The 27946-nt window shown below is 48.6% G+C and overlaps 3 protein-coding genes across 5 annotated transcripts; 1 reads left to right on the top strand and 2 right to left on the bottom strand.

The window, feature by feature from the left end:
* Window positions 1-534: 534 nt before the first annotated feature.
* On the bottom strand, window positions 535-9313 carry HECTD3 (HECT domain E3 ubiquitin protein ligase 3). The gene is made up of 21 exons (XM_045545569.1): window positions 8582-9313; window positions 8242-8402; window positions 7891-7983; window positions 7676-7811; window positions 7257-7372; window positions 7065-7178; window positions 6840-6922; window positions 6237-6402; window positions 5932-6013; window positions 5118-5300; window positions 4908-4960; window positions 4665-4729; window positions 4400-4503; window positions 3998-4117; window positions 3795-3884; window positions 2594-2800; window positions 2255-2384; window positions 2079-2153; window positions 1876-1957; window positions 1714-1785; window positions 535-1556 (listed from the first exon to the last, which is right to left on the bottom strand). Exons 1-21 carry the CDS (start codon window positions 8948-8950, stop codon window positions 1472-1474), a joined length of 2586 nt encoding a protein of 861 aa, XP_045401525.1. The 5' UTR covers window positions 8951-9313; the 3' UTR covers window positions 535-1471.
* On the top strand, window positions 9115-13351 carry UROD (uroporphyrinogen decarboxylase). Of its 3 annotated transcripts, XM_045545572.1 has the most exons (10): window positions 9118-10049; window positions 10669-10781; window positions 10901-10980; window positions 11059-11121; window positions 11367-11564; window positions 11690-11851; window positions 12213-12350; window positions 12513-12613; window positions 12711-12777; window positions 13109-13351. In XM_045545572.1, exons 1-10 carry the CDS (start codon window positions 10030-10032, stop codon window positions 13268-13270), a joined length of 1104 nt encoding a protein of 367 aa, XP_045401528.1. In that variant the 5' UTR covers window positions 9118-10029; the 3' UTR covers window positions 13271-13351. The 3 variants fall into 3 exon arrangements, with proteins under 3 accessions (XP_045401527.1, XP_045401529.1, XP_045401528.1); XM_045545571.1 differs by having other exon boundaries at window positions 9115-10049; window positions 10901-11121; XM_045545573.1 differs by lacking the exon at window positions 11059-11121 and having other exon boundaries at window positions 9117-10049.
* Window positions 13352-14183: 832 nt separating this feature from the next.
* ZSWIM5 (zinc finger SWIM-type containing 5) lies at window positions 14184-26671 on the bottom strand. The gene is made up of 10 exons (XM_045546551.1): window positions 26656-26671; window positions 26314-26460; window positions 25594-25731; window positions 25266-25277; window positions 23855-24115; window positions 23493-23628; window positions 22485-22642; window positions 18326-18489; window positions 17768-17849; window positions 14184-17061 (listed from the first exon to the last, which is right to left on the bottom strand). Exons 1-10 carry the CDS (start codon window positions 26669-26671, stop codon window positions 16199-16201), a joined length of 1977 nt encoding a protein of 658 aa, XP_045402507.1. The 3' UTR covers window positions 14184-16198.
* Window positions 26672-27946: the final 1275 nt, after the last annotated feature.

Genomic DNA, 27946 nt, shown 5'->3' with positions numbered 1-27946 from the left:
TATGACTCTGAGACAACTGAGACCTGGGACCGGGCTTGAGGGTGTGACTGCCCACTATGGGGGAACTCTCTGCACACCTCTCACCAGGTACTTGTTCTTAAAGACAGCACCTTAGCTCGTTGGCAACTGGAGGGGCAGTGGTGGCAGCCTTATGATGCTGCTGCCTTCACTTTTGTCAAAATCCTGACCTGGCTGGTTTGGCAGCCATCCCTAGGCTTTGTCTTCTATGATGTCAAATTCTTCTGCCCACGTGGTTCCAGAAGCAGACTCCCTTCCTCCAAATCACCACACCCGTTCCAAAAAATGCCAGGCTAGCCTCCATTCCCCCTTTACTGGGCAGTGGGTCCCTCATTTCCCTGCTCAGCTCCAGATTTAATGTTTGTCACTGAGAAGCCCCATTACTTCCACTTAACATAGATTTTCTTGGCTCCCAGCAGGGAACTAAAGTCCTGGAAGAGCCTTCCCTAATTCTTTGAAGGCAGGGCAATTTCTCTATGTGTTCCCTGCTTAGCACAGAGCCCAATAAACACATTCTGAAGGAATGAATTCATCCATTTATTCAACTTTCTCATGTGCAAGAACTGCTTTTGATGGGAGTGCAATGGAGGCCCTCAAGGGAGGCAGTGCAGCCTGGGGCAGGGGCGTGCATGGCCCTAGGATCGGGTTTAAAGCCTAGGCTTTAAAGTTGCTAAAGAGGAGCTATTGAAGATTTCAGAGAGAACATAACTGGCCTTAACCTGTGCAAAACCTTGGCGATGAACCAGCAGATGGGGAGCCAGGCTGGAGGTGACACACAAGTGGTGAACACAGGGAGAAGGTGGTGGTGAGGATTTAATGTTGAGCGGATGTAGGTTCTGAGCCAGGGGAGGTGGTGCTACTTTGTCAGTTGAGACTGGGTTGGAGGAAGAAGAGGTCATACCTCAGGTACAGAGGGAGAGGAGGAAAGACCAGTACTTGAGGGAGGGGTGCTCAGCTGTTGTTTCCTTCTTGGGGCAGGTGACCAAGGAGGATGACCAACACTCCCTGTCCATCCTGACTCCTTGCTTGGGGAGGGGCCTCCACTACCCTCCAGTGTTTTTAGTTTTGAGTCATGGCTGGAGCCAGAGAGAAAGAAGGAGAAAAAAGGTAGAGCCAAAACTGGAGGCAAAGTCCATGAGGTGGGGAGCTAGACGGCCCCCTTCAAGTAGCTCAGGCCTGGCAGCTTGTGCTGGGCTTGTGGAAGATTCCCTCTGACAGAGGATAAGTACCCGGGAAGCAAGCCTCAGCACGGGTAGGGCTTGTGGGTCTGCGGAGTGAGCCGCCAGTGTGACCCCACCGCCCCCACTGCAACTGCACACAGGAGCAGGGCTGGGTTTCGCTGAACATGTCGGCTCATATCAGGAGCTCAAACTCGAACCCCGAACTGGTGCAGGGAAGGTGTCTTCACCTAGTTGAGGCCAACTGGGGCCCACGGCTGCCCCCTGGTGTCACCTCACTCCTCCCAAGGGCTCATGTCGGTGTCAATGGCTACACAGTTGTAGGCTGCATAGCGGAGCTTCTCCTCACACACCTTGGCGCTGTGGGGGGTGGAGACTCGGTCAGGCAGCTCCATCACTACCAGAGGTGACGTGGCTCCAGTTCGTGCACTTTGGTGCCTGAAGTCCTTCCCACCAAGGACATCCCCCGACCCTCCTACCCACTAAGCCCCAGGCCGGAGCCTCGGAAAAAACCCACCTGACGTAGTGCGGCAGGAAGAGGGTGCTGGAGCAGGTGGAAGACTCAGGTAGTGCGTCTGTGGTCTCGTAGCTGGGGACATTGAGGGAGCACAGGTGTGCATGTGTGGGGAGGAGGACAGAAGGCTGGCCACACACCTTTGGACCTCCCTTCCACACTCACCCCAGCTTGTCCGGGTAGATGTAGATTCTTGCTGGTAGGCGGCTTCGGCCTGTGACAAAGCGCAGGAAGCGGCTCCGGTCCTCTGGACGGAGAAGGAAATCAGTACCCGTACCGATGGCGGAAGGTTCTACAACTTCCACCCTGCCTCTGTGTCCCACAAGTGGAATCCAAACGCAGGTGTCACTCTGCCCTCCTCCACTGACCGTTGGTGAAGTTGTTCAGAGCCTCCCAGAAATACTGCACCCGCGTGTCAGATGGCTCGAAGTCCTCAAACCGGGCTGGTGGGACAATGCCAGAATTCATTCTTGGGTCTTATTCTGCCCAGTCCTTATCCCCCGCCCCACTGCTGCCCTGCCCTGGCCCAGCATTGGGAACTCACTGAGCTTTCGCAGAGCGTCCACAGTGACCTCCGGGTCCCCACACACCTTCTTCTCCAATTCTTGCCACGTGAGCAAGTCCAGTACAGCCTGTGGCACCACCTTCAGCAGACCTGCCTGCATGGCTGCCACCTGGGGAAGGGGTAAAAGGCCTGGCTGGAGAAGAGGGCACAACTCCCAGTTTACATGGGGGGCATCTCTGTACCCCATGATCAGCAGGAATGTGGGGCCAGAGTTCTCAGGGTTGGGTACTGCTGGGCTACAGGCCAGGCTCTGGCTACTAGGGGCTGGGGCCTCAGGAAGGTCCAAAGCTCTCTGTTCTGCTGGCCTCTGGGTAGTACCTGCTCCTTGCTCTCCTCTAGCCGGGCCTTCTGGACCAGCTGGATGAAACGAGAACGGTCCTCATATCCCACAACAATGCCTGTGCCCCCAGGGATCAGCTCCACCACCTGTTGGTCACTCAGTACGGTGGTAAATGTCAGCTCCTTCCCAAACTTGAACTCAAACGTCTCCTTGTCCATTCCTTCCATCACTTCCAAGAGCTTAACCTGGGGGTTGGAGAGAGGCAGGGATATCAGCTTTTCATTGTGGAGAGAGCCCCGATCTCTCCTCAGGATGCTCACAGGGAAGCAGAAGACAGCCAGGCAAGCCTGTCCCCATGCAGGCAGCGGGGCATGAGGGTGTCAGTACAAGGGCTGTGAAGGCATCAAGATAACACCTAACCAGCCTTGGAGGCCAGGGAAGGTGTCCTCCAGGAAATGGCATCTCAGCTGAAACCCAAATGATGGCTGGGAGTTGGTTGGGCCATAAGGGATCAGGAGAGAGAACACCTTCAACAAAGCTGGAAGGAGCAAAAGGCCTGAAGAATGTTTGGCTGGAGCCTGAATGTGAACCAAGTGGCTAGAGATACAGGGGTCATGTAAGGCCTTTGTCGATTCTGTATTCTATCCTAAGCCCGGGGCAGAGCCATCAAAGAGTTTAAATGAGGAGAGTCAAATGAATTACTCTGGCTGCATGGAGATCAGATGGGTAAGAATGGAGACAGGGACACCAGTTTCTGCAGTAAGCAGTTAGGTCAGCAAAAAAGGTGGCTTGAACCAAGAGAGGATGGTTGTAAGATGACAGAAGTGGGAGATTCCAGAGGGAGGCTTGACAATGTGGGGGGTGAGAGGGAAGGTGGAGTGAAGGATGGCCCTGGGGGCTTTGGCATGGGAGGGGTGGGCTGTGGTGCCATCCTGAGACAGAGAGCCCTGGAGAGCAGTGGTCTGGGAAGGAGATGAAGAGTGTGCTGAGCCTGAGGTGCCATCTTGGCACAAATATCCAGGATGCAGATGCATATATGGCCCCAGGCTTAGGAGACAGGCTGGGACTTGGTCAGGATTTTAGGGGTCGCTAAAATAGAGATAGTAACTAAAGCCATGGGAGTAAATGAGATTGGAGAGGGAGTCTGTGTGTGGTAAAAGAGTAAGGTACAGGACAGCCTTGGGGAGCTCCAACCTTTAGGGGCTGGGCAGAGGAAACATGGGTCCAGGCCCTACTCACCAGCACAGAGTCCACAGCTGGGAAGTCCTTGCTCCAGCTCACTTCCTCACCAGAAAGCTGCTTCCACACAAAACCAGGCAGAGCCAGGACCTGTGTGACAAACACTCACTACTATCTTCTAACCCTGAGCTGCCCAGGCTTGGCTGGCCTTTCCTTCTAGGAGCCAGGGCTGATCTGAAGGAGGTGCAGATTAGGCTACTCACCAGGAACTCCTTACCCCGAAGGGCAGCCCCCATCAGCTGTCCGATCCACTCATACTTGGCAAAGTCTCGGCATGAGGGGTTGGGCACATACATGTCCCGGGCCTCACCAGTGCCATTGCCCTGCCCCAGAGACAGAGCTGTCAGCACGGCATGGGATGCACCCTACTTTCCTGCCCCCAAAGACTGTGTGTGGGAGACTCAGCTCCCCAAAGACTTCCCTGAACATCTTCCACTGGGGGTACTATATGACCCTTCTCTATGTATGCTCTTCCTCTGTCTGCCCAGAGGTTGCCCTGGGCAATCCAGTGCCCCTTCTGTTTCTCTCTAGTTCAGTTCGGCAGCTGGGAGTTCTGCAGAGACTGAATAGCAGAAATAACTTGGGAGGTGAGGGTGGGAGATTACCTGGTTGGCCGTGCGCACAAAGAAGGGCAGAGGCACAGGGGTGTCCGCTGAGCTAGGGCACAGCTCTTCTGACATATCTGCCAGGCTGTCCCGGAAACCACCCCCTGAAATGACAGATGCCCTCAGCTGGGTACTTAAGAGCCCAGCCCCTATAATGGCATAATAAAGCGGTCCCCTATCTTCATTAGCTGGTGACCCCAGAACCCTCTACCACTTTAATAGGGAAGCAAGCAGGACCCTTGTCATTCCTCCCTCAGGGCCTCACCTTGGTCAATGATGCCTTCTGCAATGAATTTACACTCCCACCACTGGTCATAGCGCATGGGCCACCTGTAAGTGTGGGTAGATCTGTCATCATGCTGGGCCAGGGCTCAGGACAATTCACCAGCCCAGAGACCAGCCAGGAAAAGGGCTACAGAGCAGTAGCAGTGAGGGGTGCCAAGAGCTGTGTGTGGGTATATGTGTGCACATGTGTGCCCTGGGCAGGTCCCTCACCCTCAGGCCATACCTGTAGTCCAGGGGCTTTTCATATTTGTCAGAGGGCTTGAGGCCTTCATATACCTGGGGGCGAGAAAAAAGGGAGGGAGTTGTAGGGAAATCTGTGTCTAGACCTGGCCTCACTCTTGCTGAAAGACTTTGCTCAGGCAAAGTCCCTTTTGGCCCAGCTCCCTAGGTCCTTTACTGATGCTCTCTCAGTCTGACCCCAGGTGGTCCAGACCTGGGTGAAGACCGCGTTCTTGCAGGCAGGGTCACGAGAGGGGCAGGCACGGTGTTCCATGGCAAGGCGGCGGTTGATGTACAGGCGTGGCATGAAGCTAGGCTTGCTGCTCTCTGAGTCACGAAGACACTGAGCCACCAGGCCAGGTCGTTGGCGTGACAGCAGTAGGAACTGCTTCACTTGCTGGTGAGGAGAGGTGGCCAGAGCAGGATGAGTGGGCAGTCAGCCTTTGTCCAGACCTAGAACTTCCCTCTATGCCTGGACCCAATTCCACCATTCCAGTCCAAGTCTAGTCCATTCCCGTCCTTTCCTCCAGTCCCTTCCTTAGTCCAGCCACCAGTGGGTGCTTTCTAAAATGAGAAATCTAACATTGTCATTACCTTACTTACAACCTTTCCAACAGCTCCACCAACCTAAGACAAAGTCTCTGCTGCACAGTCTGGCCCATAGGGCCCTTTGCTATCAGAGCCTGCTTCCTGCTCACCCTCGTGTCACACTCACACCTACCTGCATGCTTTTCTCATGTCATCTTGAACTGCTGGTAATTGCCAGTCTGCACCTTTCATGCAACCTGCCAATCCATGCTGTCACCTCTCCTCCCCCTGCCTTTGGGTATTCCACACACTCACATAAAGAATGCCCACCAAACACTAAATTTTGACCATTTTCTCTGGTTTTCTTCCTGTGTTCTCAGACCCAACAAAGGTCCTGCCCCAGAGTACGTTTTAGGAACTCTCTGCTGAAGAATGAACAACTACATGAATAGAAAAGGGAAACCCACTGCTAAGACCAGCATTGGTTGGGCCAAGCTCACCTTAATCTCACTGAAGGTGCCCAGTGTGTGATCCCAGGCAGGTACCAGGTGATGCAGGACACTGTCTAGGATCTTGATGAACCTGGGGTAGGTGGGAAAAAATAACTGCAGCTAAAGAATGTGGCATGTATGTAAGACCCCCAACTCCCCAAGACACAGGGACAGGAGAAGGTAGGGCCTGGGGTGGATCTGACCCTTGAAGCAGAACAGCTTATGCTATAAGGCCTTGGGGACCTCCTCCATACACACACACAAGGCTTTGGATAGGGGAAGGGAAGGGCCTGCAGGCCCAGGACCACAGCTACCTCTGCAGGAGGACAGCTCGGCGGTACAGTACTTCTGGGTCAGTGCCTTCCAGGCGTGGATATCGCACCAGACTGGTTGGCTGGAACAGGTCTGCATTCAACCCTAGTTCCCTCTGTCTAGATGACTTGATCTTGACCCCTCGAAGACGAACATCAATCCCATCATCTGGGGAAGAGGTCAGAGTGAGGTCATTTACTGCATCTGTTGTCTCCTTGGCCCTCAGACCTGGGAGTGGCTCCTTTAACGCTCAGCCTGTTGTTATCCCTGGCCCCTAGTAACCTGGGACCTTTGGGATCCCCTTCTATCACCTGATTCTGGTTTATATATTCTATGCTGTTTCCTCTGTCCACCACTATAATGCTGGGATGCCTGAGGGTCCCAACTCAGTTTCTCTTCCAGGTGAGCCCAACCAACAATATGGCTTTAAGGCAGGCATACCTGGCACTTCCCACCCGGCGTCAGGCCCCAAAATTTTAAAACCTGGAGTTAGTTCACCATCACCTTCACCCCAACTCCAAGCCCATCTCCTTCTCTCCACACTGTCTGCTTACCCCCATCTATACACTGGGCTCCCTTTCCCTCACTATAGCCCTAAGCCTTACCTCTGCACTCGACAATGCGGATCTCGATGATGGGGAGGTGCACGGTCATGTCCTCCAGGACACAGACATCTCCAATCAGGGTCCTGAGGAGATGGCTGTGAGGCACCTCAGACAGTCCCTGCCTCAGGCCTTCAGAGATTGCTGGAGTCCCACCCGAACTTAAGCTTCCAAGCTGGGCCAGGCTTGGAACATGCCCTACTGCCCACCCCAGGCCAGCCTGCTTACTCGTCAATGTTCACGTCACTCAGCTTCTTCAGGTTGTCCCCTTCACCCCCATAAACCACCACCCGCTTAGGCATAAAGTTGTCATCCGTAGTATCCACCGTGAGTAGCAGCTTCCTGAGGGGTCAGAGTATGAACGTGGGTCTTTGTGAACCCACAGGCACGTCCTGCCCTGTCCTGCCGGAGCCTACTCACTTGACAATGGTACCCTTCTTCATGGTAAGCCGTACCCAGTGCTGGCACTGGGACCCATCACTTTCCCAGTAAGTGTCTGCATTGCTATCTGTCAGGCAGGATACATTGAACTCCTCCTGGGAAGGGCAGAGAGGTCGAGTCAGTGGTTACCCTCATTCCCTGGGCAGGACTCGTGCTCTGGGCCAGGGAGTACAAGAGTGAAAGTGTAGCGGAATTTGGCCAAGAGGGCAACTGGTACGGGGAGGGGATAGGGGTGGTGTCTAGGGGTTCCTATAGATTTCCAAGATGGGGAGCTGGACTGAGTGTGGCCTGTGGGGATTCTGGTTTGGCCTTGGCCTAGAGCGGGGGTTTCTTTCTGGATCTGGCCTTTAAGGGTATGACTACATCTTGCCTGGGGTGGGAGAAGTCCCAGCACCCACCGTGTAGGAGGAAACGTCTATGCTCTCCACATACTGCTTCACGCTACCCAGGTTCTCATCCTCCTTGCCCAGGTGGTCATACAAGAAGTGGATCAGGTCCTCGTCGCACTCGTAGGTCCATGTCGGGGGCACATAGCTAAGCAACCCCAAGCCCCTAATTAGATTGGGCCCAAACTCAGAACTCCTTCCTCCCCAGCCCATTCAAGCTCACTCACAGTAGCCTTTGTACAGCTTCTGCATATGCCTCCGCGGGCTGAGGTCTCGATCCCAGACGATGTGAGTACGTCAGATCCACCACCTGTTCCCATCTGTGGGAACAGAGTAGGGGGTGGGACGAGGAGGCATCAGCGGGCAGCAAGACATCACCCGTAGGCCCTGGTGCCTCCGCCAGAGCTCTAGCTCCAAGCCTCCATTAGCTCCACCCCAGCCCCTCCAGGTCCCGCCCCTTCCTGCTCTTAACCCGCCCTCCGCTCGGATATCCCACCCCTCAGGCTGTGCCAGAAGTGTTTCCAACCCCTCCCGGCCCGGCCATCTGACAGCAAGCTCCGCCCCTTCAAGTGCAGGACCTGAGCACCGGCCGGTAGTCCACGCCGAAGAGCTGCTGCTGCCGCTGCAGGTGGTCGGGAGTGTCGATGGGTACCAGGCGGGCCCCGCCCTCCGCTGGGCGGCACACCAGCAGCCAGCCTTCGTCCAGCCCGCAGTCGCCCAGGTGCTCTGCCAGCTGCTCCTGCCGGGACACGCCAGACGGAACAGCCGTCAGGGAACTGCCCAGCGGCCCGCCCTACCCAGCCCAAGGCAAAGAGCACCGAACGCAATGCCAGCTCAATGTGGGGGAGGAAAAGGGGACAGCCAGGGGCTTCTCTGGCCCCGGGGTTCTTGTAGGGCCCCAGGCAGGCCAGAGCGCACCTTAGTCAGCTTCACCCAGAGCCCGTGGCCGTTGCACAGCTCCTCGCCCGTGGTGCGCACGCAGGCGCCGCGCCGGAGCTCGATGCTGTCGCGGGCGGCGCGGAGGGGCCCGGAGCCTGTACCCGGGGCTGGGCCTGCTGCGCCCACACGCAGCCCCAGGCCCTCGGCTTCCCACACGGGCAGCAATACGCGTGACGGTCCCGCCGGGTCCTTGTAAAGCTTGTAGAGCACCTCTCGCGGCACGAAAGCCAGCGCTGCCGGCAGCGGCCGTCCGGCGCGGAGGCTCCGCGCTGCCTCTGCCAGGAAGCGCACGCGGCCCAGTAGCTGCCGCGGGGACTCTAGCGCCGCGCCCGGGCCAGGGCCCGCCATGGCGAAGCGGCTGAGGGGAGCCCAGGGGCTATCCTGCCCCGGGAGCAGCAGCAGCAACTGCGGACCTGGCTTCCCACCACGCCCTGCCCCGCCTTCGGCCAGCCTTCACCGTATGTTCTAGACTAAGCGCACACGCTGCTTCTGCTGTATTGCCCTGTGTACTCCCATACTCAACCGTATTACCCACCTCTCTGCCCACCCAGCCCAGACAACCAAACCCAAGATCGGTGGTTTCTACCTGATCAATCTTCCTCTCTCCATCCCCTTGCTACTCTCATTTTATCTCTTCTACTATACTCTCGTTCAAGCCATCTTTCTATCTAGCCTGGATCATCACACAGCCATTTCTCTGGTCCTCTGGCCTTCCTCCCCCAGGGACTCGTTTAAAAATCTGCTGGACTCCTTATTCTAGGGGAGGTGTCACTAAAATGTTTGAGAGAATGATTCCTTCCCCTGCCACTGACAGGAGTCTTGAGTCATCGAGGCTTAATCCTGGTTGTTACTCCTAATCCCAGGACACTGGTGATCGTTATCTACTTTAAGGTGATTGCTGATTTCTGTTTCCCCATCAGTCTTGTAGCTCCTTGAAGGCAGGTGCTGTCTCGCGCAGCACTCTAATCTCCCCACCTACTATATAGCGCCCAGCTGTTAGTAGGAAATATAAATATATGACGATATAAATATTGGCTTTACCTGTACAGCCTGGTTCCATCATCTGCTGTATACCTGGCTAGATAAGACTATTAGAATCATGGAGATTGAGACTGGTGCCAAGCTTCCGGGATACTCAGATCGTCAGATGAGAACAAATTCCTCATGTCATGATAAGATGGAGTTACAGAGTTCTTTCTTTTGGGCATTTGTTGTTGCGTCGCTACAGCGGACTTTACGGTGAATAAAGGTAGGGGTCCTACGGGCAGCAGTCAGGGCAGCCCCAGGGCTGTCACTGGAGTCCGATCATGTGATCTTCAACATGGCGACGCCCTTGGTTCCCTCCAGGAAGGGGCGGAGCCTGGATTGGGGCAGGCTCAGATTCGGTTTAAAGCGGGGGTTGTGGTCGCAGTTACTGACAGCTTACCATGGAGGAGAACGGGTTCAGGTGAGTTCTCCGCAGTCCGCGGTAGGGCTAGCGGGGTTTCTAATCTGAGTCTTTCAACTCAGGCATCTCTCCTTATACTCTCCTTTCCTCACCATGGAGCTCTCCCAACCTGAACCCCATTCACTGGGATCCCGAATCCTCCAACCATGGACTTTTGACACTTTCGTTCAGGGGATGCCTCGGGATTTTCAACTAGTATCTCTTCTCTATTCTGGGAACATCATCTCTAATCCTTCTTTCACTAGGCCCCAGCCAGGGGATCTCTTAGACCCTGAACCAGCCGACTGGCACCCCCGTTCCCGAGATTCGCTAGTCCGAAGACCCCCAAACAATCCTTACTGGACTTTCATCCCCTCCCCGCAAGTCCCTCCAGTTGTTTTGAGCTTGGCAGAGTTGGGACTAAGGGTAGGGAAGAGGCCCCGGCGCGGGCCCTTCTGGGGTCTTGTGCACCATCTGATAGGCAGTGAGGAGGCGGAATGGGCGGGAAGCCACGGCTTGGGAGCTGGCCTGGAGGAGGCAGATAGCGGTGCAGGACTGAATCCGCCTTAAGAACCCGCGCCTTCCCCAACCCCCAGCTTAGCATAATGACTACCTACCCCTGCCCCTACCTGATCGCCAGACCTAAAGGTTTTCCGGAATTGAAGAATGACACATTCCTGCGAGCAGCCTGGGGAGAGGAAACAGACTACACTCCCGTTTGGTGCATGCGTCAGGCTGGCCGCTACTTACCAGGTTAGAGTCAGGGCCTGGAAGTTTAGATAAGACTCCGGAGGGTGAAAAGTTTTCAAGGGTCAGGGGAGGGCTCTGGACGGCCTCAAGGCTGAACCCTGTCTTCCCTCTCCTGTCTCCAGAGTTTAGGGAAACCCGGGCTGCCCAGGACTTTTTCAGCACCTGTCGCTCTCCTGAGGCCTGCTGTGAACTGACTCTGCAGGTGAGGAGTCCACAAAAGAGGGAGGGATTTATGCCCTCAGCTTGCCCCGTTAAGCAACCTGTCCCATATTCCCTACAGCCACTGCGTCGCTTCCCTCTGGATGCTGCCATCATTTTCTCCGACATCCTCGTTGTACCCCAGGTACCCACTCAAACCTGATCCTGGAATGAGACCCACTCAAGGATCCCTTGAAAATCCTTTTACTAGTCCAGTCAAGGTTCAAAATAAGCACTTTTCCTACCTGGATAGAGGGAAAAACTAAGGCTGAAAGAGATGGAGTTTGGCTGAGTTTTATTCTCCTTTTCATTTTCTCCTGGCATGGGCTGAAAAGAACCTTTCCTCCCAGAGTACCTTTTTGGGAACCCTGGTGTTTTCTACCTCTCCAGGCACTGGGCATGGAGGTGACCATGGTACCTGGCAAAGGACCCAGCTTCCCAGAGCCATTAAGAGAAGAGCGGGACTTAGAGCGCCTGCGGGATCCAGCAGTGGTGGCCTCTGAGCTGGACTATGTGTTTCAGGCCATCACCCTTACCCGACAACGACTGGCTGGGCGTGTGCCACTGATTGGCTTTGCTGGTGCCCCGGTAATGTGGGACAGGGCAGAGACTGAGGCATGGGGAGATCACTCTGGCAAGTCTGACGTAGACAAGGGAAGTAAGTGTCAATTTGGCTTCTGTACCTGTGACATCCTCTTTGTGTCTTTCTTTAGTGGACCCTGATGACATACATGGTTGAGGGTGGCGGCTCAAGCACCATGGCTCAGGCCAAGCGCTGGCTCTATCAGAGACCTCAGGCCAGTCACCAGCTGCTTCGCATCCTCACTGATGCTCTGGTCCCATATCTGGTAGGACAAGTGGCTGCTGGTGCCCAGGTGAGTCCTGAGGGAGAGACTGTTTGGTCTGTAAGGACCAGAAGCAATAGAGTCTCCTAAACCTGAGAGGGGAGGGGTCTTAATGGCAGGCATGAAAGAAGGTTGGCCTCCAGTGATCTGGCTAGAGCAGCCAAGCTCATTTTGACATTGGCAGGGGTGCTTAATGCTCTGAGTATTCCAATACCAAAGCTAGTGCTGGGATCTAGAGGAAAAGGCAAAACTGTTGACTGGAACTGGGTTTATCAGGTAGTATTAGGGATTGAAGTCATTTGGCGAAAACTGAGGCAGATTCTGTATGTGGGGCTTGAAGTACTCCCTCTTTGTGTGTTACATATTTCTCTTCACCACACCCTAACTGTAGGCATTGCAGCTCTTTGAGTCCCATGCAGGGCATCTTGGCCCACAGCTCTTCACCAAGTTTGCACTGCCCTATATCTGTGATGTGGCCAAGCGAGTGAAGGCCGGGCTACAGAAGGCAGGCCTGGCACCAGTGCCCATGGTGAGCATTGGGATGGGTTAAGGTGGGCCTGTGGAGCTTTCAGGGTAAGTCCTGCATGGAATGGAGTGACCACTGGAGGGCAGCAGAAGTGCAGCTGAGAAAGGTTAGTGGGTATAGCAAGGGCCTCTGTAGCCTCAGAGATCTATCTGCTCTTTCTTCCAGATCATCTTTGCTAAGGATGGGCATTTTGCCCTGGAGGAGCTGGCTCAGGCTGGCTATGAGGTGGTTGGGCTTGACTGGACAGTGGCCCCAAAGAAAGCCCGGTGAGTGATGGAAGAATGGGGCCTGGAGGTTGAGGTGGAAAGGGGGGCAGCTGCCATATGTGCAGTCACCAGAACACAGCACTGGCTCTGCTTCCAGGGAGCGTGTGGGGAAGATGGTGACCTTGCAGGGCAACCTGGACCCCTGTGCCCTGTATGCGTCTAAGGTAACAACCAGGGCCCCTATATGTGTGTGGGAGTTTCTCTGTGCCCTCCTATGGCTGTGGACATAGTCGTATTATGTGTGCATTTTTATATCTGTCTTCCCGTCTGCCCTATATGCATGATGTAAGCCTTAGGAAGACAGAAATTTTTTTGTTGTTCGTTTGTGTTTTCTTAGTGCCTGGCCCATACTAAGCATTGATAAATTTTGTTCAGTTAATGACTGAATGAGTAACACTGAGTAGAAGCATACCTATGTATGTGTGTTGCTATTGTGTATGGGGAGGGCAGAGGCTTGCTGGCCTCCCCATAGCCAGTGCCCTGTTGTTCCCCCAGGAGGAGATTGGGAGGCTGGTGCAGCAGATGCTGGATGACTTTGGGCCACAACGCTACATTGCCAACCTAGGCCATGGACTTTATCCTGATATGGATCCGGAACACGTAGGGGCCTTTGTGGATGCTGTGCATAAACACTCACGTCTGCTTCACCAGAACTGACATACACCTTTACCTTCAAATACCACTAACAAAGATGATTGATTGTTTCCCGAAGAATAAAAGTTCCAGGGTTGGAGTCTAGTATGTAGCTTTGTTTGTGAAAGATTTGTACCCTTATCCTCAGTTCCCTCTTAGTCTTTGCTCCTTCCCTGGGGCCTCTCTCTACATCCTCTCCTCTCTACAAGTCATGGGGGTCAGGTATCAGTGAATTTATGTACTATAGCACTTAATGTCAGGGTTCTAACTGCCATCTTCCTCTCAGATAACCAAGCCTCAGAGCTATGCTGAGTAGGGTAGAGCTTCCTAGCAGTTGTGGTTGTGACATGTGCAGAGAAAGGAGTGAGGTACTCATAGCATACAAAGGCCAAATTGATAGGGCTTTGTGTCTGGGGAGTATGTGTCAAAGGAGGGCACAGAAGTGGTTAGAACACTTCAGAGAGGCATAGGGAGGAAGATGGGGTCTAGGTGAGCAGGAGAAGCTGAGGGATCTTCAACTTTGACACCAAAAGATGAGGAGGACATGAAGGCTCAGAGCTAGGTTGCTTAGGATGAGAGCCTTAGACTAGTTCATCACCAAGGTGAGAAGGCCACTGAAACCAAAAGGCCCTCTAGCACTCAGGGTTACTTTACATTCTTTTCTGAGTATACCCTCTAATTTTCTCAGGATCTTGGTGATTCTGCCCAACATGGTGGCACCTACTTCCTAAAATAAGGGTCTGAGGTGTCTGTGAGCTCTGGAGAGGGGTCTGGCATGGCAGGAAATTCTTTATCTGTCATTCTGCATCTCTTTGGACCACTAGGAATCCACTGTGTTGTAGGCCCAACCAGCAACCTGGCCCAGGCAAGGCAATGCAGAAAGGAGAGAAGGGCCTCATTTACTGAGAGAACACAATTTCTGCTTTTAGAAAAATGATGTTTTCTGTGATCCATGATTTATTCATAGAAAAGCACTGTGAGTTCACACACTTGCTAAAAAAAAGGGCAGTTGTGATACAGAAATGGGAGTGGCTTCTCTTTTTTTTACCAACCCATTGGGCTGAGATGTTGTAGGGGCCCTTGGCTGGACAGTAAGACTTTAGTAGCCACAAATAGCAAATACAACTTATTGGTCAGTTTGGACTAAAAAAGGTAACATAAACAGTTTGTCAAAGAAAGGAAAATAAAGCAGACAGGTCCTTAGTTCACACTCTAGCTATCCACCCCTTCCCTATCAAACCCTACCCTCAACTTGGGAACTAAGACATGAACAGTAAACACCACCAAGACACTGGTATCCAACTGACTCTTCTGAATGCTGTTGCTACCTCCTATACCAATTCCAGGCTAATCCTACATAGGGGTCAGGAAGGTAGCAGGAACCCTAGGGTTGACTACTAGGGCTAGAAATAAGGAAGGGAAAGGCCAAGTGCCTACCAGCCCCAGCCTCCAAATCAGTGACCAATGAGACTGTGACAGAAGCAGGCAGAGAAAGCTTGAGGTAGAAAGGCAGGGGAAGAAACCAAGTATGAGTGAGCAGTATGGAGCTGAAGCAGCCAATCTCAGGGCAGAGGGAGACCGGTGCTTAGAAGCTTGTTTGGTGAGAGAGAATGGTGAAAGAGGAGGCACAGAGATGGGGAACAAATGTTTAGCTGGTAAGAGACTAAGGAACGGGGAAGAGAGATCTGGCCAAAAGAGAAGGGACACATTCATGCAGATCCTCACACACGAATACACAGACACACCTCCATGTAAAAGTATACTCAGTCATACATATAAAGACATACAGACACATGGCTAGCAGGCAGACAAACATTTATACACATGTACTCATGGGTACTCAGATACACATACATACTAAACATGCATAGACAAACATGAGTGTACTTACAGATATGCATTCTCACATGTACACAAATAAGTATACTCACACAGAAACCCACAGTACAGCACACACGTATTTATACAAGTATGTAGACAGAACCGAGGCAGATATGCATAAATATACATGTGTACACGCAGACAGGCATGCACAGATATATCTATGCACACAGACATGTATACTTAGCCATACAGATACACACACACATACATAATTAGAGAGGAAACCAGATACTCTCTAACACAAAGGTGACAGAATAGATGAATATTATGAGCTCAGAGGCTTCCCAGACCTTCATCTTCTCCCTGCACTTGTTTCTCAGGTGCCAGCAGGCTCCTGAAGAGGCTGTGTGAGGCAGGAGCAGGAGCTTCAGTGTCCTCATAGCTTTGTGAGGGTCTAATCCAGTCCTGGCCTCTGCCCCTCACCCACCACTGGGCTACAGATGCCCTGTGTGTGGGCTGGGGTTTCTGCATAGACTAGACTTGGGATTTATTCTAACTGGCCACTATTCTCCTTGCCACCCCCACTCTTCCACTGCCAACAGCGTACACTCTGAAAGGAAACCTGAGAAATGGTTGTGAGTCTCCTCAGAAAACAAGCATATCCTCCCACACACAGCTACTTCAAGTGTCCATCAAATCAGAACCAGAATTATAAATAGTTACAACTTTACAATAATTGGCAACACATATACTATAGTATTTACAGTACCATAAATGCTTCTGTTTCTCTGGTTAAGCGATCCCTGAGACAGTGTTCTGTGTTTGCTGAGGGAGAGAGGGCCAATGCCCAGAACACGCAGGATATAGGGGCGTGAGGTGGCATGTTGTGGGTATCTGATCAATCTGCAGGGCCTGGCTCCTCCAGGAACAGTGGGCTGTAGTGAGAAGCTTGCCAAGATAGGCATATTGGCTAGAGTTGGACTCTCCCCATCCTTAGCCCTGTGGTCCTTTGGCCTCAGCCACAGGTGCTCAGAGTCCTCTCAGGGTGGACAAATGTTTTAGTGTCCTTGGCCTGAACCGATGGTACCTGGGAGCCCAGGCTGCCCTGGCGGTGAGCTGTCTGCTTTCTCAGCCAAAGCGCTCTCGCACCAGCAGCATTAACTTTTTCTTGCCTTTGTAGATCTGTTTGAGGTTGTCGATGAACTGGGCAAATTGCAGGTGGCCATCCTGGGGCAGTAGAAAGGTCTCCCGAGCCTTGCTCAGAAACTCAATGAACTCTCCATAGTGGCGGGGGCTAATGTGTGTCAGGCGTGAGTGTGTAGTGTTGATATAGGCATTGATGGTGGCATCCAGCAGCTGGCGCAACGGAGCTTTGTCTGTAGACATGAGTTTTCCAGAGCTGCGGCGGCCTGGGATGCCGGCCAGGCCAGGTGCAGTCACTGTGCAGCGTCGCAGGATGTCTGAAAGCACTGTGGCACAGTGTACACTCTTCACTACCAGGGGTATGAGGGCCGCCAGCTCGTTCTTGCCCAGAGAGTGGCTGAGGGCACACGCCCAGAGGACATCATTGATGGCTGGGTGAGTGTCCTGGTTGTAGGCCAGGTTAAGATGGTTCATGGCCAGTGAGGCCAGCTTGAAGGCACGTAGCGGGTAGCCACGGAGCTCCATGTAGCGGGCGATGGTGAAGAGCTGTGAATGGGTCATGCCACCGGCAGCAGCATCAATGGCAATCTGGTAGGCTGCCTCAAAGGCAATGTGGTCCTTCTCACACAGTGTAAGGGCTGACAGGGCACAGCTCTGTGGATCCTTCATAGCACACTGCAGGGCCAGCGTGCGAGCACAGCTAGCTAGTTCCTCTCGCTGTGGATAGTCAAGGCTGAGGCGCAGGATAGTGGTGTGGGATACAGCTGTGGCAGCTACGATACTAGTAGCCTCGGTGGGGGTGAAGAGTGTGTACCAGCTCTGCAAGATGCTCACCAGGGCCCGCACACCTGTCAGGGAGAGCTTGAGCTCAGCCATGGCCATCTGGGTCCTGATCCAGGTCTGCCCAGATTACCATTTGGGGTTTGAACTTGGCCTGCAGAGACGAGTTCTCCCTCCTCCTCAGCAGCCTTGAGATGACCTGAGGTAAACCAGGGCAAAGGGAGCATCCCAGATGGCCAGACCCTGTTTGGGGTCTCTTCCCATCCCTTCCTTCCCCAGTCAGAGGATTGAAAGTCTCTCTAGTGCTCTTAGCTCTTCACAAGGATGGCAGCAGAGCATGCAGATCTGCCTGGGGGTTCTAGCTGAAGTGGGGCCTTTCAGGGTAGTCTTGTGCTGGGACTTTGGGCTCTAGAAAGGGTCCTGAGCCTTCAAGTTGCCTGGGGCTTCTTAGAAGTACACATAGGGACTGGGACCAAACCACTGGGCCCACTACCTCCCAAGGGAGCACTTGAGTATTGGTGGCTGAAAATTCATTCTCTCAGACACATCTGTGACCAGAGGTTCAAAGCGCTGCTGACATCAGGATATGGTTCAAGCAGTGAGGGCAGAGCTTGGGCTGGCTGAACAGAGGCCATCTTCTCCTACCAGCAGCCTCATCCTTTCTTAGGCCATCAGGAATTGGAATATAAGAGCTCTAAGGATTCACTGTCCTGTCCTAAGAGTAGGGCCTAGAAAGTCCTTTCCCCTGGGGGTAGAGGGAGTTGGGAGACTCACCCACTTCTGTAGCACAGGTAACCAACCATCGTACCATCTCTCGGCGTCTCCAGTTAAGAGTTGATAAGGTCATCCGCATCACCTAGGCACAAAGCAGGCCTTTCCAGTGGGCTAAGTCTAACTGCTGTGACCTTCCCTCCCCTTGCCATTCATTTATGCAAAATATATATATATATATATTTTGCTTTAAACAGCAGTTTCTCCCCTGGTAAGCACAGAGAAGTTTAATTTCTTTCCCACCCCACCTATCAGATAGGAGGCTTCTCTTATGACCTATAACCTATAACAGTGTCCTCATTACCATACCTTGCTTGACTTGGAGAAATGGGGAGGTGGAGAGAAGATGGGGACCACATGGAGCCCAAAGCTTCTGGTCTTATCTCAAAAGTAGAGCCCAATTTATGAAGTCCTTACCTTTTGCCTAGCCTAGAATTTGTATTCTGGCGACAAAAAAGAACCAGACTTAGTCTATGCTCAGTACCCCCAGAGAGCTTATCTTCTGCCAATTGTCATTAGGCCAGAAACCTAAAGTGGGAATTGCCCACTCTTCCTCCATACCTGTAACCCAAGCTCCAGGGCCACACTGAGCAGGGTGCTGTCAGTACTACTGTCTGTAGGAGTAGCAATCTTGAATGCATCTTGGGCCAGTTTGAAGATGAGGGAGGAAGAATGGATGTGCTTCTGTATTGCTTCCAGAATTGTTCGGAGTCTCAAAGTGTCTCCTATAGGTGCCAAGAGAAGGGGCAGGGACAGGGTCTGCTTTAAAGTTTCCATAAAAGCGAGCTAATCACAGCAGGCACTGCGTGAACTGTCTGCTAGCAATTCATTGAATGCTACCATCCCTTCTGGGTGGTCAGGATGTCTCTACTGAACCCATTTGAGGCTCCTTCCTTCCCAGGTCCCCATATGAATGCACTTGTCTCCACTTTTTCATCTGTGTCATCCACCCCTTACCCTCCAAACCTTTAGGCTCTTTAGGTACCAGAAACAATTTTCTTGAACACCTGAATTTTGAGGGCTACTTATTTTTTTCCCTTCTTTTTTTCACTAGAGCCTCCTGAGGCCTACTTATACAGGAGACAGGAAGCTACATTACTGCCAAAAAAGTATTCCAGTTGCACTGTCTGCCTCTCACTACAACTCCCCGGAGCCAAGGAGGTGGGCCACTGCTTCCTATGCAATAGGTACGGATTGTATCCAACGTACTGGTACACAGAGTTAAAGAATACACCATCATATGAAGTGAAGGCTGATGTATGAAGGCAGTATAATTAATGAAAGATCGGTATATCTTATGAAGGGTAAATATGTGAAATAAAGAGAGAACAAAAAGCAGGCTTTATGTTTTGCTTTGTAACTGTTGATAAAGTCACAGAGGCAAAGTGGCATGAGTGTAGGGTTTGGAATAAAATACACTGGGGACTGAAGCTAGTTTAGCCATTTAACAGCTCACTTACTTCATCTGTAAAACGGAAACCATACCTTCTAGGGTTGTTGTGAAAATCATAAATAATTTGTATATAGTTAATATTCTATGATTCTGTTTTTATAAAAAAGATAAACAGTGTGTATAGTATGTGTACATATATATGAATAGACAATCTCCAGGAATATTTATACCAGTGTCTTACTAATAGTTATCTTTGGGTACCAGGATTATGGAATAGATTTCCTTTATTCTTCTATCATCTTTAACACATTGACTGCCACACTAGAAAAAACAAATTTCTCCTTGGGGCCATAGTGTTTTATTACAAAAAGAATAAAAACTTCAAAAACAAAACCATCGTTTCTAATTTAATGAAAAATTTGTTACTTTTTGTTGTTTTCTGTGCATGAGTTATATGTAACTTGAAAAATAGTTCACGTGGCTCCCAAGGTGAAGAGATGTTTCAGTTACATATGTTTCACAAGGCCCTGGGCTCAAAATTAGAATGAGTTAAATACAATTCACATGGTAGTTAATGTGTTAAAAATAATATTTTTCTCTTTTTTTATTATTTCTGCATATTATGGGGGTACAAAAGTTTAGGTTATGTATATTGCTCTTGTCCCCACTCCCCAAGTCAGAGCTTCAAGTGTGTCCCTTCCCCAGACGGTGCGCATCACACTCATTATGTATATATACACCCACCCTCTCCCCCGCATCTGCCTGACACCCAATTAATGTTATTCCTATATGTACTCTTAGGTGATGATCAGTGAAACCAATTTGATGGGGAGTACATGTGGTGCTTATTTTTCCATTCTTGGGATACTTCACTTAGTAGAATGGGTTCCAGCTCTATCCAGGAAAATGCAAGAGGTGTTAGATCACCACTGTTTCTTATAGCTGAATAGTACTCCATGGTATACATATACTACATTTTATTAATCCACTCATGTATTGATGGGCACTTGGGTTGTTTCCACATCTTTGCAATTGTGAATTGTGCTGCTATAAACATTCGAGTGCAGATGTCTTTTTTATAGAATGTCTTTTATTCTTTTGGGTAAATGCCCAGTAATGGGATTGCTGGATCAAATGGTAGGTCTACTTGTATCTGTTTAAGGTATCTCCACATTGCTTTCCACAGAGGTTGCACTAGTTTGCAGTCCCACCAGCAGTGTATGAGTGTTCCTATCTCTCCGCATCCACGCCAGCATTTATTGTTTTAGGACTTTTTGATAAAGGCCATTCTCACTGAGTTAAGTGCTATCTCATTGTGGTTTTGATTTGCATTTCCCTGATGATTAGAGATGCTGAGCATCTTTTCATATACCTATTGGCCATTTGTATATTGTCTTTGGAGAAATGTCTATTCAAGTCCTTAGCCCATTTTCAAATCAGGTTATTGGTTTTAGTTTTTGTTTCCTGCTATTGAGTTGTAGGAGTTCCTTATATATTTTGGAAATTAATCCCTTATCAGGTATATGGTTTGTAAATATTTTCTCCTATTCTGTAGGTTTCCTTTTTACTCTGTTGAGTGTTTCCTATTCTGTGCAGGAACTTTTTAGTTGATGTAGTCCCATTTATCTATTTTTGTTTTTATGCCCTTTTATTTCTTTTCATTGTCTTATCACATTGGCTAAAACCACCAGTATGATGTTTAATAGAAGTGGTGAAAGCAACAACCTTGCCCTGTTCCTGACCTTAGGAAGAAAGCACTCAATTGTTCACCATTGACAGGTTAGTTGCAGATATATTATAGATACCCTTTATCATGTTGAGGAAGTTCCCTTCTACTCCTAGTTTGCTAAGCATTTTTATTATTTTTACTAGGAATGGATGTTATATTTTATCAAATGCTTTTTCTGTAGCATTGAGATGATCATATTGAGTTTTCTTTTTTACTCTATTAATATGGTGAATTATAGGACTTTTATTTTTTAAGAGACAGGGTCTAGTTCTGTTGTCCAGGCTGAAGTGCAATTGTGTCATCATAGCTTCCTGCAACCTGAAAACTCCTGGGCTCAAGCAATCTTCCTACCTCAGTCTCCCAAAAGTACTGAGATTACAGATATGATCCACCACACCTGGCATAGGACTGATTTGTGACTGTCAAACCAACCTTACATTCCTGGGATAAATCCTACTACACTCCTGCTCTGGTTGCTTTTAAAAAAGTAAGATTTTCTCTTTTATTACTGGTTTTAAGCGATTTGACTATGATGTGCCTTGGTATAGTTTTCTTCATGTTTCTTATGCTTGAGGTTCATTGAGTTCCTTGGACCTACAGTCATTTATCCTCCTTATCCTCCATAGAATCTGATATTCTTTGCCAGGCAACCCCTACTTTCTGCCCCAATGCTTATTATAAAATTTGTTGACTTTTGCCAATAAGACTGGTAAAAAATGTTATTTCAGGATAATTTTAATTTGTGTTTCTCAAGTGATACCAGGCATTTTAATTGTCTAAAAGTCATTTGTATCTCCTTTTCTGTGAACTGTCTGATCATATCCTTTGTTCAATTTTTGTATTGGTTTCTTTTTTTTTTTTCTTTGTATTGGTTTCTTGATCATTTTTTTATTGGTGTACTGTACCTTTTCTGCAATGAACTTTTTTTTGGCAATAAGATTATACAATATAAAGCTATTTTTAATTTTAAAAAATTTCAAAAATCCATGTAGTTTCCTGGTACAAAATGTTCAAGAGTCCACGTTAGCTAGTATTATATTTTATAGCTTGTCGTATAAGGACTTATTTCCACTTCTTTTTGTAGGAAAACCTGCATAGCTAACAGGCAGTATGCATCCTTTAAGGCCTGAGAGTCACTCTGGACTGCTCATCTTTTCAGGGCAATGGACATATCACAAAATTCTTATCTGTAAAGAGTTCTGCAGCTCTATCTTAGTCATCACTTTACTAGATCTTCCAATGGCTCTAGGAAGCTGACAGGTCATTGACAATGATCCTCATTTTACAGATTTTAAAACTGAGGCTTAGAGAGGTGGAGCAACTTTATCACATGGAAGGTTAGATTTAGAAGTTAACTTAAAGATCATTTAAGTCTATCTACACAGGGTCCTATAATTAGTAACTAGGGCAAAGTTTTGGCTTGTGCCCAGGTGTTCTTTCTAATGGCAGCAATCAAAGTGAGGATCCCCATCACTTTGAAAGGTTGAGAAAGAATAAATAGCTTCTCTTCTTCAGGAGACTACAGGCCAAGTCTTTGACAGGTCATGGCTGAGCAGGCACAGTGGGGATGTTGGAGCCTAAGGTCTATCTATGCTCACCTTTGGCAGCAGTCAGCATGGTGGAGGCCAGTTCACACTGCTGTGATTCCAAGTGTCCAAGCGTGAACCAGCGAGGATAACGGCTGGGCACCACAGACACCATATGGTGAGGGTGGGAAGTGTCGCCTGCAGAAGCTGAGTTTTCTAGAACAGGTAACCTAGAAGACCCAGAAGAGTCATCAGCCACTATCCAGACCCGGGCCTTCTGAGCCACCTTAGAGAAGCTTGCTTTTTGCAGGGGAGGAACTGGGGAGAGGAAAGGATTAACTAAGAGCTTTAAAGGTTTTTAAACCTACGGTTCTATACTTATGTGAGGTGAATGCCTGGGCAGTTGCAGAACTCAAGCTGAATAGTCCATACTGCACATGGATTTGAAAGGCAGTTCAAGAGCCATACGGTTATTTATAAAAGTTTTAGAAATATATGTCAAGGAATTTCCTGTCTTAGCTGAGGAGTTCTCACAGCCTTATGGTCTAACTAAAACTTTTCTTCTGTATAGTTTGCTGCATCCCAGAAGTCCACCTGCATAAACCAAGGATCCTATTCTAGTCTGCAAAAAAAAAAAAAAATGCCCATAGTTCATTGTTCTGAAGTCTTGGGGTAAACATATTTATGTCTACATCCCTCAGATTCCTCTGGGGACCCATGCCTGGGAACCACGACTCAGTTGAGCAATGGAAGGGCTCAAACCCCTTCTTGGCCTGCCTGAATGACCCCAGAACAGGGAGACTCAGGGCTTGGGTGCTCCATATCTATTAATATTTTAGGGGCTCCCTCAGACAATCAACCACAAGGTACATCCAGGGAGCCAAGTGAGTCACCAACAAGGAATCCCAGATAGGAATCCTAGATCATATAAAAATATCTGAGCCATTTTAAGGTAGGCTTGGTAGCAGATCCAACACAATAGACAAAGAAGGAAAGAGAAGAAAATGGGATAAACAAAGAAAAGAGCACTGGAGATTTCTGCTTTGGTGCAGGCAACTGTACCAGGAAAGGGCTACTCACCTCATGGCACGTAAGCCTAATTTATAGGATAGGTCTGGATCATGAGGCAGCAGAGCTGAGAACAAATACTTGGCAAAGGTATGCATGGGAACACTTTCTTGGTGAATGACTTCTCCCAGACCACTGAAGGGGCCTCCTGTAGGAAGAAGATAAGCCAGCCAGTTATTTTATTTAATTTTTTTTGGTATGCTTCACTTTGCCAGCCTGGACTTGAGCCCCAGGATCCCATGCATGTTTGCTAACCATGGGAACCTTCACTATATTTTAATGTCATAAATGTTCTTACATGTGTGTTCTGTTAGAGAGGGGCACCCAGGGTCACAGACCAAAGACAGTATGACAAAAGGCCCTTCTCTGCTTACCTTCCAGCAGTAAGAGGCACTGTTTCTGCAGTGTTTGCACTAGTTCATCGTCCAGCTGCAGCTCCTGGAGTTGGCTTAGGAGCTGCTCCTCATTACGGCACACCTTGTCCTGTGCATAGAGACCTTCAGGCATCACCCTCTGTTGACCCATGCCCATCAGAGCAACTTCCAGGGCCAATGACAGGTAGGACTCACTGCTGTCTGGGCAGCTTGCAGCTACAGATACGTGCTGGTACACAGGGGGTCTGCTTTCATTCATATCTGAGGGCAACAGGGCAGCAGGTTCTTTAGGTCAGGCCCAGCAGATTCTTCCGTCTTTCTCTCCCTCCCACTTTTGTGATATAGTCAATAGCTATCACAGACAAGCTGAATTGGAACCCCAGAAGAGGAAGGAAAATATACTGAAAAAATGTTACACAGAGCCACAAAGATGCCCACCTCTTTCTTAATATATGAACTGGCTAGGCTAATTGGGATCAGAGGAGGAAGATAATGGCCACCCTTGCTTGGGGCCACTCTTTATATCTCTACCCAGAGGAATCTGAATCCATCCAGTTAAACTCTTACTTTTGTAACACTTACAACTTCTATGTTATCATTATTTTATAGGCTCCACCACTGGATTCATAATTTCAGGAAGAGAACATAGTTTAAAAGTTAAGAGTCTTGATTTCTTTTCTCCATCATCCATCCAATATATAGTTATGGAAGACTATTAAACAGCAGGTACTACACTGAGTGCTAGGATCACAAAGATAAGTAAATCTTCTTTTCTATTTCCAAGTAGCTGATAGTCTATTAAGAAATGCTCACTTGTAAACAAATTATAATCTAGTGTGCTAAATGCTAGAGTAGATATATGAATACACTATACTGATGGCATAATGGAATGAAAAATCAATTCTGTCTCTAGTCCTGGCTAGAGACTCTATTAAATTATTGCCCTCTATTTCTCATTTGTATTAATAAAACTGGTACAAACTGCTAAGAGGGAAGGAATTCAAAGGAAACCAGGGAGTACTATGCAACTGTAAGAGATATGCACATTCTTTTTTTTTTTTGAGACAGAGTCTCACTTTGTTGCCCGGGCTAGAGTGAGTGCCGTGGCATCAGCTTAGCTCACAGCAACCTCAAACTCCTGGGCTAAAGTGACCCTACTGCCTCAGCCTCCCGAGTAGCTGGGACTACAGGCATGCACCACCATGCCCGGCTAATTTCTTCTATATATATTTTTTTACTTGTCCAGATAATTTGTTTCTATTTCTTGTAGAGACGGGGTCTCGCTCAGGCTGGTCTCGAACTCCTGACCTCGAGCGATCCACCCGCCTCAGCCTCCCAGAGGGCTAGGATTACAGGTGTGAGCCACCGCATCCGGCCTATATGCACATTCTTGATGGAAGTTCTTTTCCACTTTCAGACTGCTCTAGGTTCTGGCTTCTAACTGCTGAAATTCCTCTATCCCATCTTATTCCCCTTGGATCACATTCTTTAGGCATTTTTGGTAGGGAAAAGAGAGGAGCAAGGAAGGCTAGCAAGGTAAAATGGGAAAGTAGGACAGGGCCAGACCACAGGGTGGGAAAGAAAGGTGGGAAAAAGAGGGAGCCCGAGGAAACCTCTCAGGGGCATTCCAGTTTGGACAAGAAGAAAACGAAAGGGTGCAAGAGGAGTATAACAGAGTCTGGCAGGGAGTAGAGGATTGCCAAGGGCACCCTTGGCTTGCCTCAGGCTGACCCCTGTACCTGACACTTCCAGATAGCCATCATCGTTCAGTCGGCAGGCTTCAGTCAAAGTGAGAAACAGGCAGCCAATGGGATCCAGGGGGTGGCCCACCCAGCCCTCTAGGTTTGTGATGGTTGTGGTTCCTCTTTGCAACAGTTCTGGAAACAAGCAGGTCAAAGTTTTAGACAGTAATAGAGACACACTGCTCTCTGTCCCTGCCTGGGTCTCCTTATCTTTCAGGTCTTGACCCTGAGAGTCAAAGAAAAGCTTCCCTTATTGTCTTGCCTTGGACTGATAGAACTGGCCATAAGCACAGCAGCCAGCTGCAAGGTCATGTGGTCTGCATTGAGGCTGCCTGCTGGTTCTGCATATGTGGATATAGCTTTACAGTTATAAAAGGGTTATCTCATGCCAGATTTTTTTTAAAATTAAACTAATTTTGCAAGTTTATTCCTGTCTAGGGATTATTAGCAAAATGGCTAAAATACATGCCAGATCTTAATGAGCCTTCCAACTGCCTTGTGAGGGAGGCAGGCAGACATTATTCCCATTTTACAGACAAGAAAACTGAGATTCACAGAGATAGAGTGAGGCATTCCATGCAGCAGGTAGAATGACTTGGAATTCCCTAGCCCTTGCCACACCATAATATTTAATGAAAATTAAGTTCTGGGCCTTGTATCCTCTGAGCATCCTCATCGGCCTTAGGCCTAAGGGGGCTAATCTCCAAATCACCATACCTTTCTTCTGATGCTTGTAGATTTCCAGCTGCCGTTGCTGCTGCAACCTCAGAGTATTAATAATGGCCACCGTGAGTCTGAGGGCCTCTTTTGGATAACCGTGGGAACGCAGGGCATCCACCCGAGCACAGGCTGTAGGCACATGCTCTACCAAATAAGAACAAAATATTTTGGTTGAGTTACTATTTCAAATCAGGAAAATTCATTCTTGATAAAGAGAGTTTGTGTTTCGTCCAGTTCCTCAAATTCAATCAAACATCTATAGTATACCAGGAACTGTGTTTTTCTCTTTAAGGATATAAAAAGTTAAATAAGTCATGGGTTCTATCTTGAAAGAGGTACCTCGCAGCCTTAGCATGGTAGTATGGTATAGAACTAGGACATATAACTAGGATAATAAAATGTAGTACCTCTTTGTGAACATGTACTATGGGAACCTAATGAAGGTAGCAACTAATTGCCTAAAGAGAAAAGCCTCATTTGTTTAATGAATCCTACCTTTTTTGAAAACCTATTATATGCCAGGTAGTATGCTGGGCAAAGGAAGTATGAAGATGATTAAGAAATGGTCACTGTCCTCAAACAGTTCACAAATGATATATAAAAAGATAATTACAAAACACTTAAAAAGAAATAGCATGATAGAAATACATAAGAGGAAAAAATAATATTTGGGCAGTGCCCTGAAGGACAAGCAAGATTTTAAATAGGTAAATAAATAGGGATAGGCATTCCTGGCAAGGGAAACATATAAGCAAAGGCATATAAGTAAAAGCATAAAAATGTATTCGATATAGCATCTTCAGAGGATGGCAGATCGTTCTATGTAGCTTGAGTTAGGTTATGTGGTGGAGACAGCCTGAAAAGGTGGAGTCTGGAATGTGAAGAGCTTTGAATGCCATTCTTCGGAGTCTGGATTTACCTTAGGGATAACAGAAGACTACCAAAGGCTTATAGATAGGTAAGTGATTATAAGAAGCTTTATACTTTATTTTGTGATTTCTTTTAAACAGTAAAAATTATAGAATTGCAGAAAATTTGAAAATATAGATAAACAAATATAAAATAAAAATCAGGGATAACCACTCTTTCCAGCTTCCTTTATATTCACCTAGACTTTTCTGTTAAATTTTTACTAAAAATGGATGACATCATAATTATTGTTTCCCACTTAGCACATTGTTAATATTTTTCCATGTTATTAAATATATATCTATAACATTAAAAATGATTACATATCATTCCACTGAATATATGTACATTCACTGAGTTAACCAATCACCTATTGTTGGACATTAGATGGTTTCCAATTTTTCCCACTGTATCTCATTTATATCCATGCTCTAATGAACCCCCCAGCTATATGCATATCCTTAGTTAATTATGGCTCAGGATAAGTTCCTAGATGTAGAATTCTTGGATCAAATGGTATGAACGTATTTTAAAGGGTTTTTGTAAGTGTTGCTAAAAGACCTTCAGAAAGGCTGTACGCATTTATGCTACTACCAGTAGTAAATGAGAGTACCTATGTCCATGCAACTGCTCCCATACCAGAAAATAATCATCTTAATTTTAAACACCCCTGACCATTTGACAATCAAAATATGGTAACTCAGTGTTGTTTTAATTTGCA

Source organism: Lemur catta, chromosome 3, assembly GCF_020740605.2.
Source record: "Lemur catta isolate mLemCat1 chromosome 3, mLemCat1.pri, whole genome shotgun sequence".
In the NCBI taxonomy this organism is placed as follows: Eukaryota; Metazoa; Chordata; class Mammalia; order Primates; family Lemuridae; genus Lemur; species Lemur catta.
This window is presented reverse-complemented; position numbering and strand designations above follow the sequence as displayed.

Bases quoted from the DNA above. Each gene is read 5' to 3' on its own strand.
- UROD (XM_045545571.1), top strand. From the start codon at position 10,030: ATGGAGGAGAACGGGTTCAG. The intron at 10,782-10,900 runs GTTAGAGTCAGG...TCCTGTCTCCAG, and splicing joins GGCTGGCCGCTACTTACCAG to AGTTTAGGGAAACCCGGGCT. The intron at 12,614-12,710 runs GTGAGTGATGGA...CTCTGCTTCCAG, and splicing joins GTGGCCCCAAAGAAAGCCCG to GGAGCGTGTGGGGAAGATGG.
- ZSWIM5 (XM_045546551.1), bottom strand. The intron at 25,732-26,313 runs GTATGGTGATTT...GCTTGTTTCCAG, and splicing joins CTACAAGCATCAGAAGAAAG to AACTGTTGCAAAGAGGAACC. The intron at 17,850-18,325 runs GTATGGAGGAAG...CTTTGTGCCTAG, and splicing joins CCCTGGAGCTTGGGTTACAG to GTGATGCGGATGACCTTATC.
- HECTD3 (XM_045545569.1), bottom strand. From the start codon at position 8,950: ATGGCGGGCCCTGGCCCGGGCGCGGCGCTAGAGTCCCCGCGGCAGCTA. The intron at 4,961-5,117 runs GTCTGGACCACC...TCTCGCCCCCAG, and splicing joins AGAACGCGGTCTTCACCCAG to GTATATGAAGGCCTCAAGCC. The intron at 2,801-3,794 runs GTGAGTAGGGCC...TCCAACCCCCAG, and splicing joins CAGCTGTGGACTCTGTGCTG to GTTAAGCTCTTGGAAGTGAT.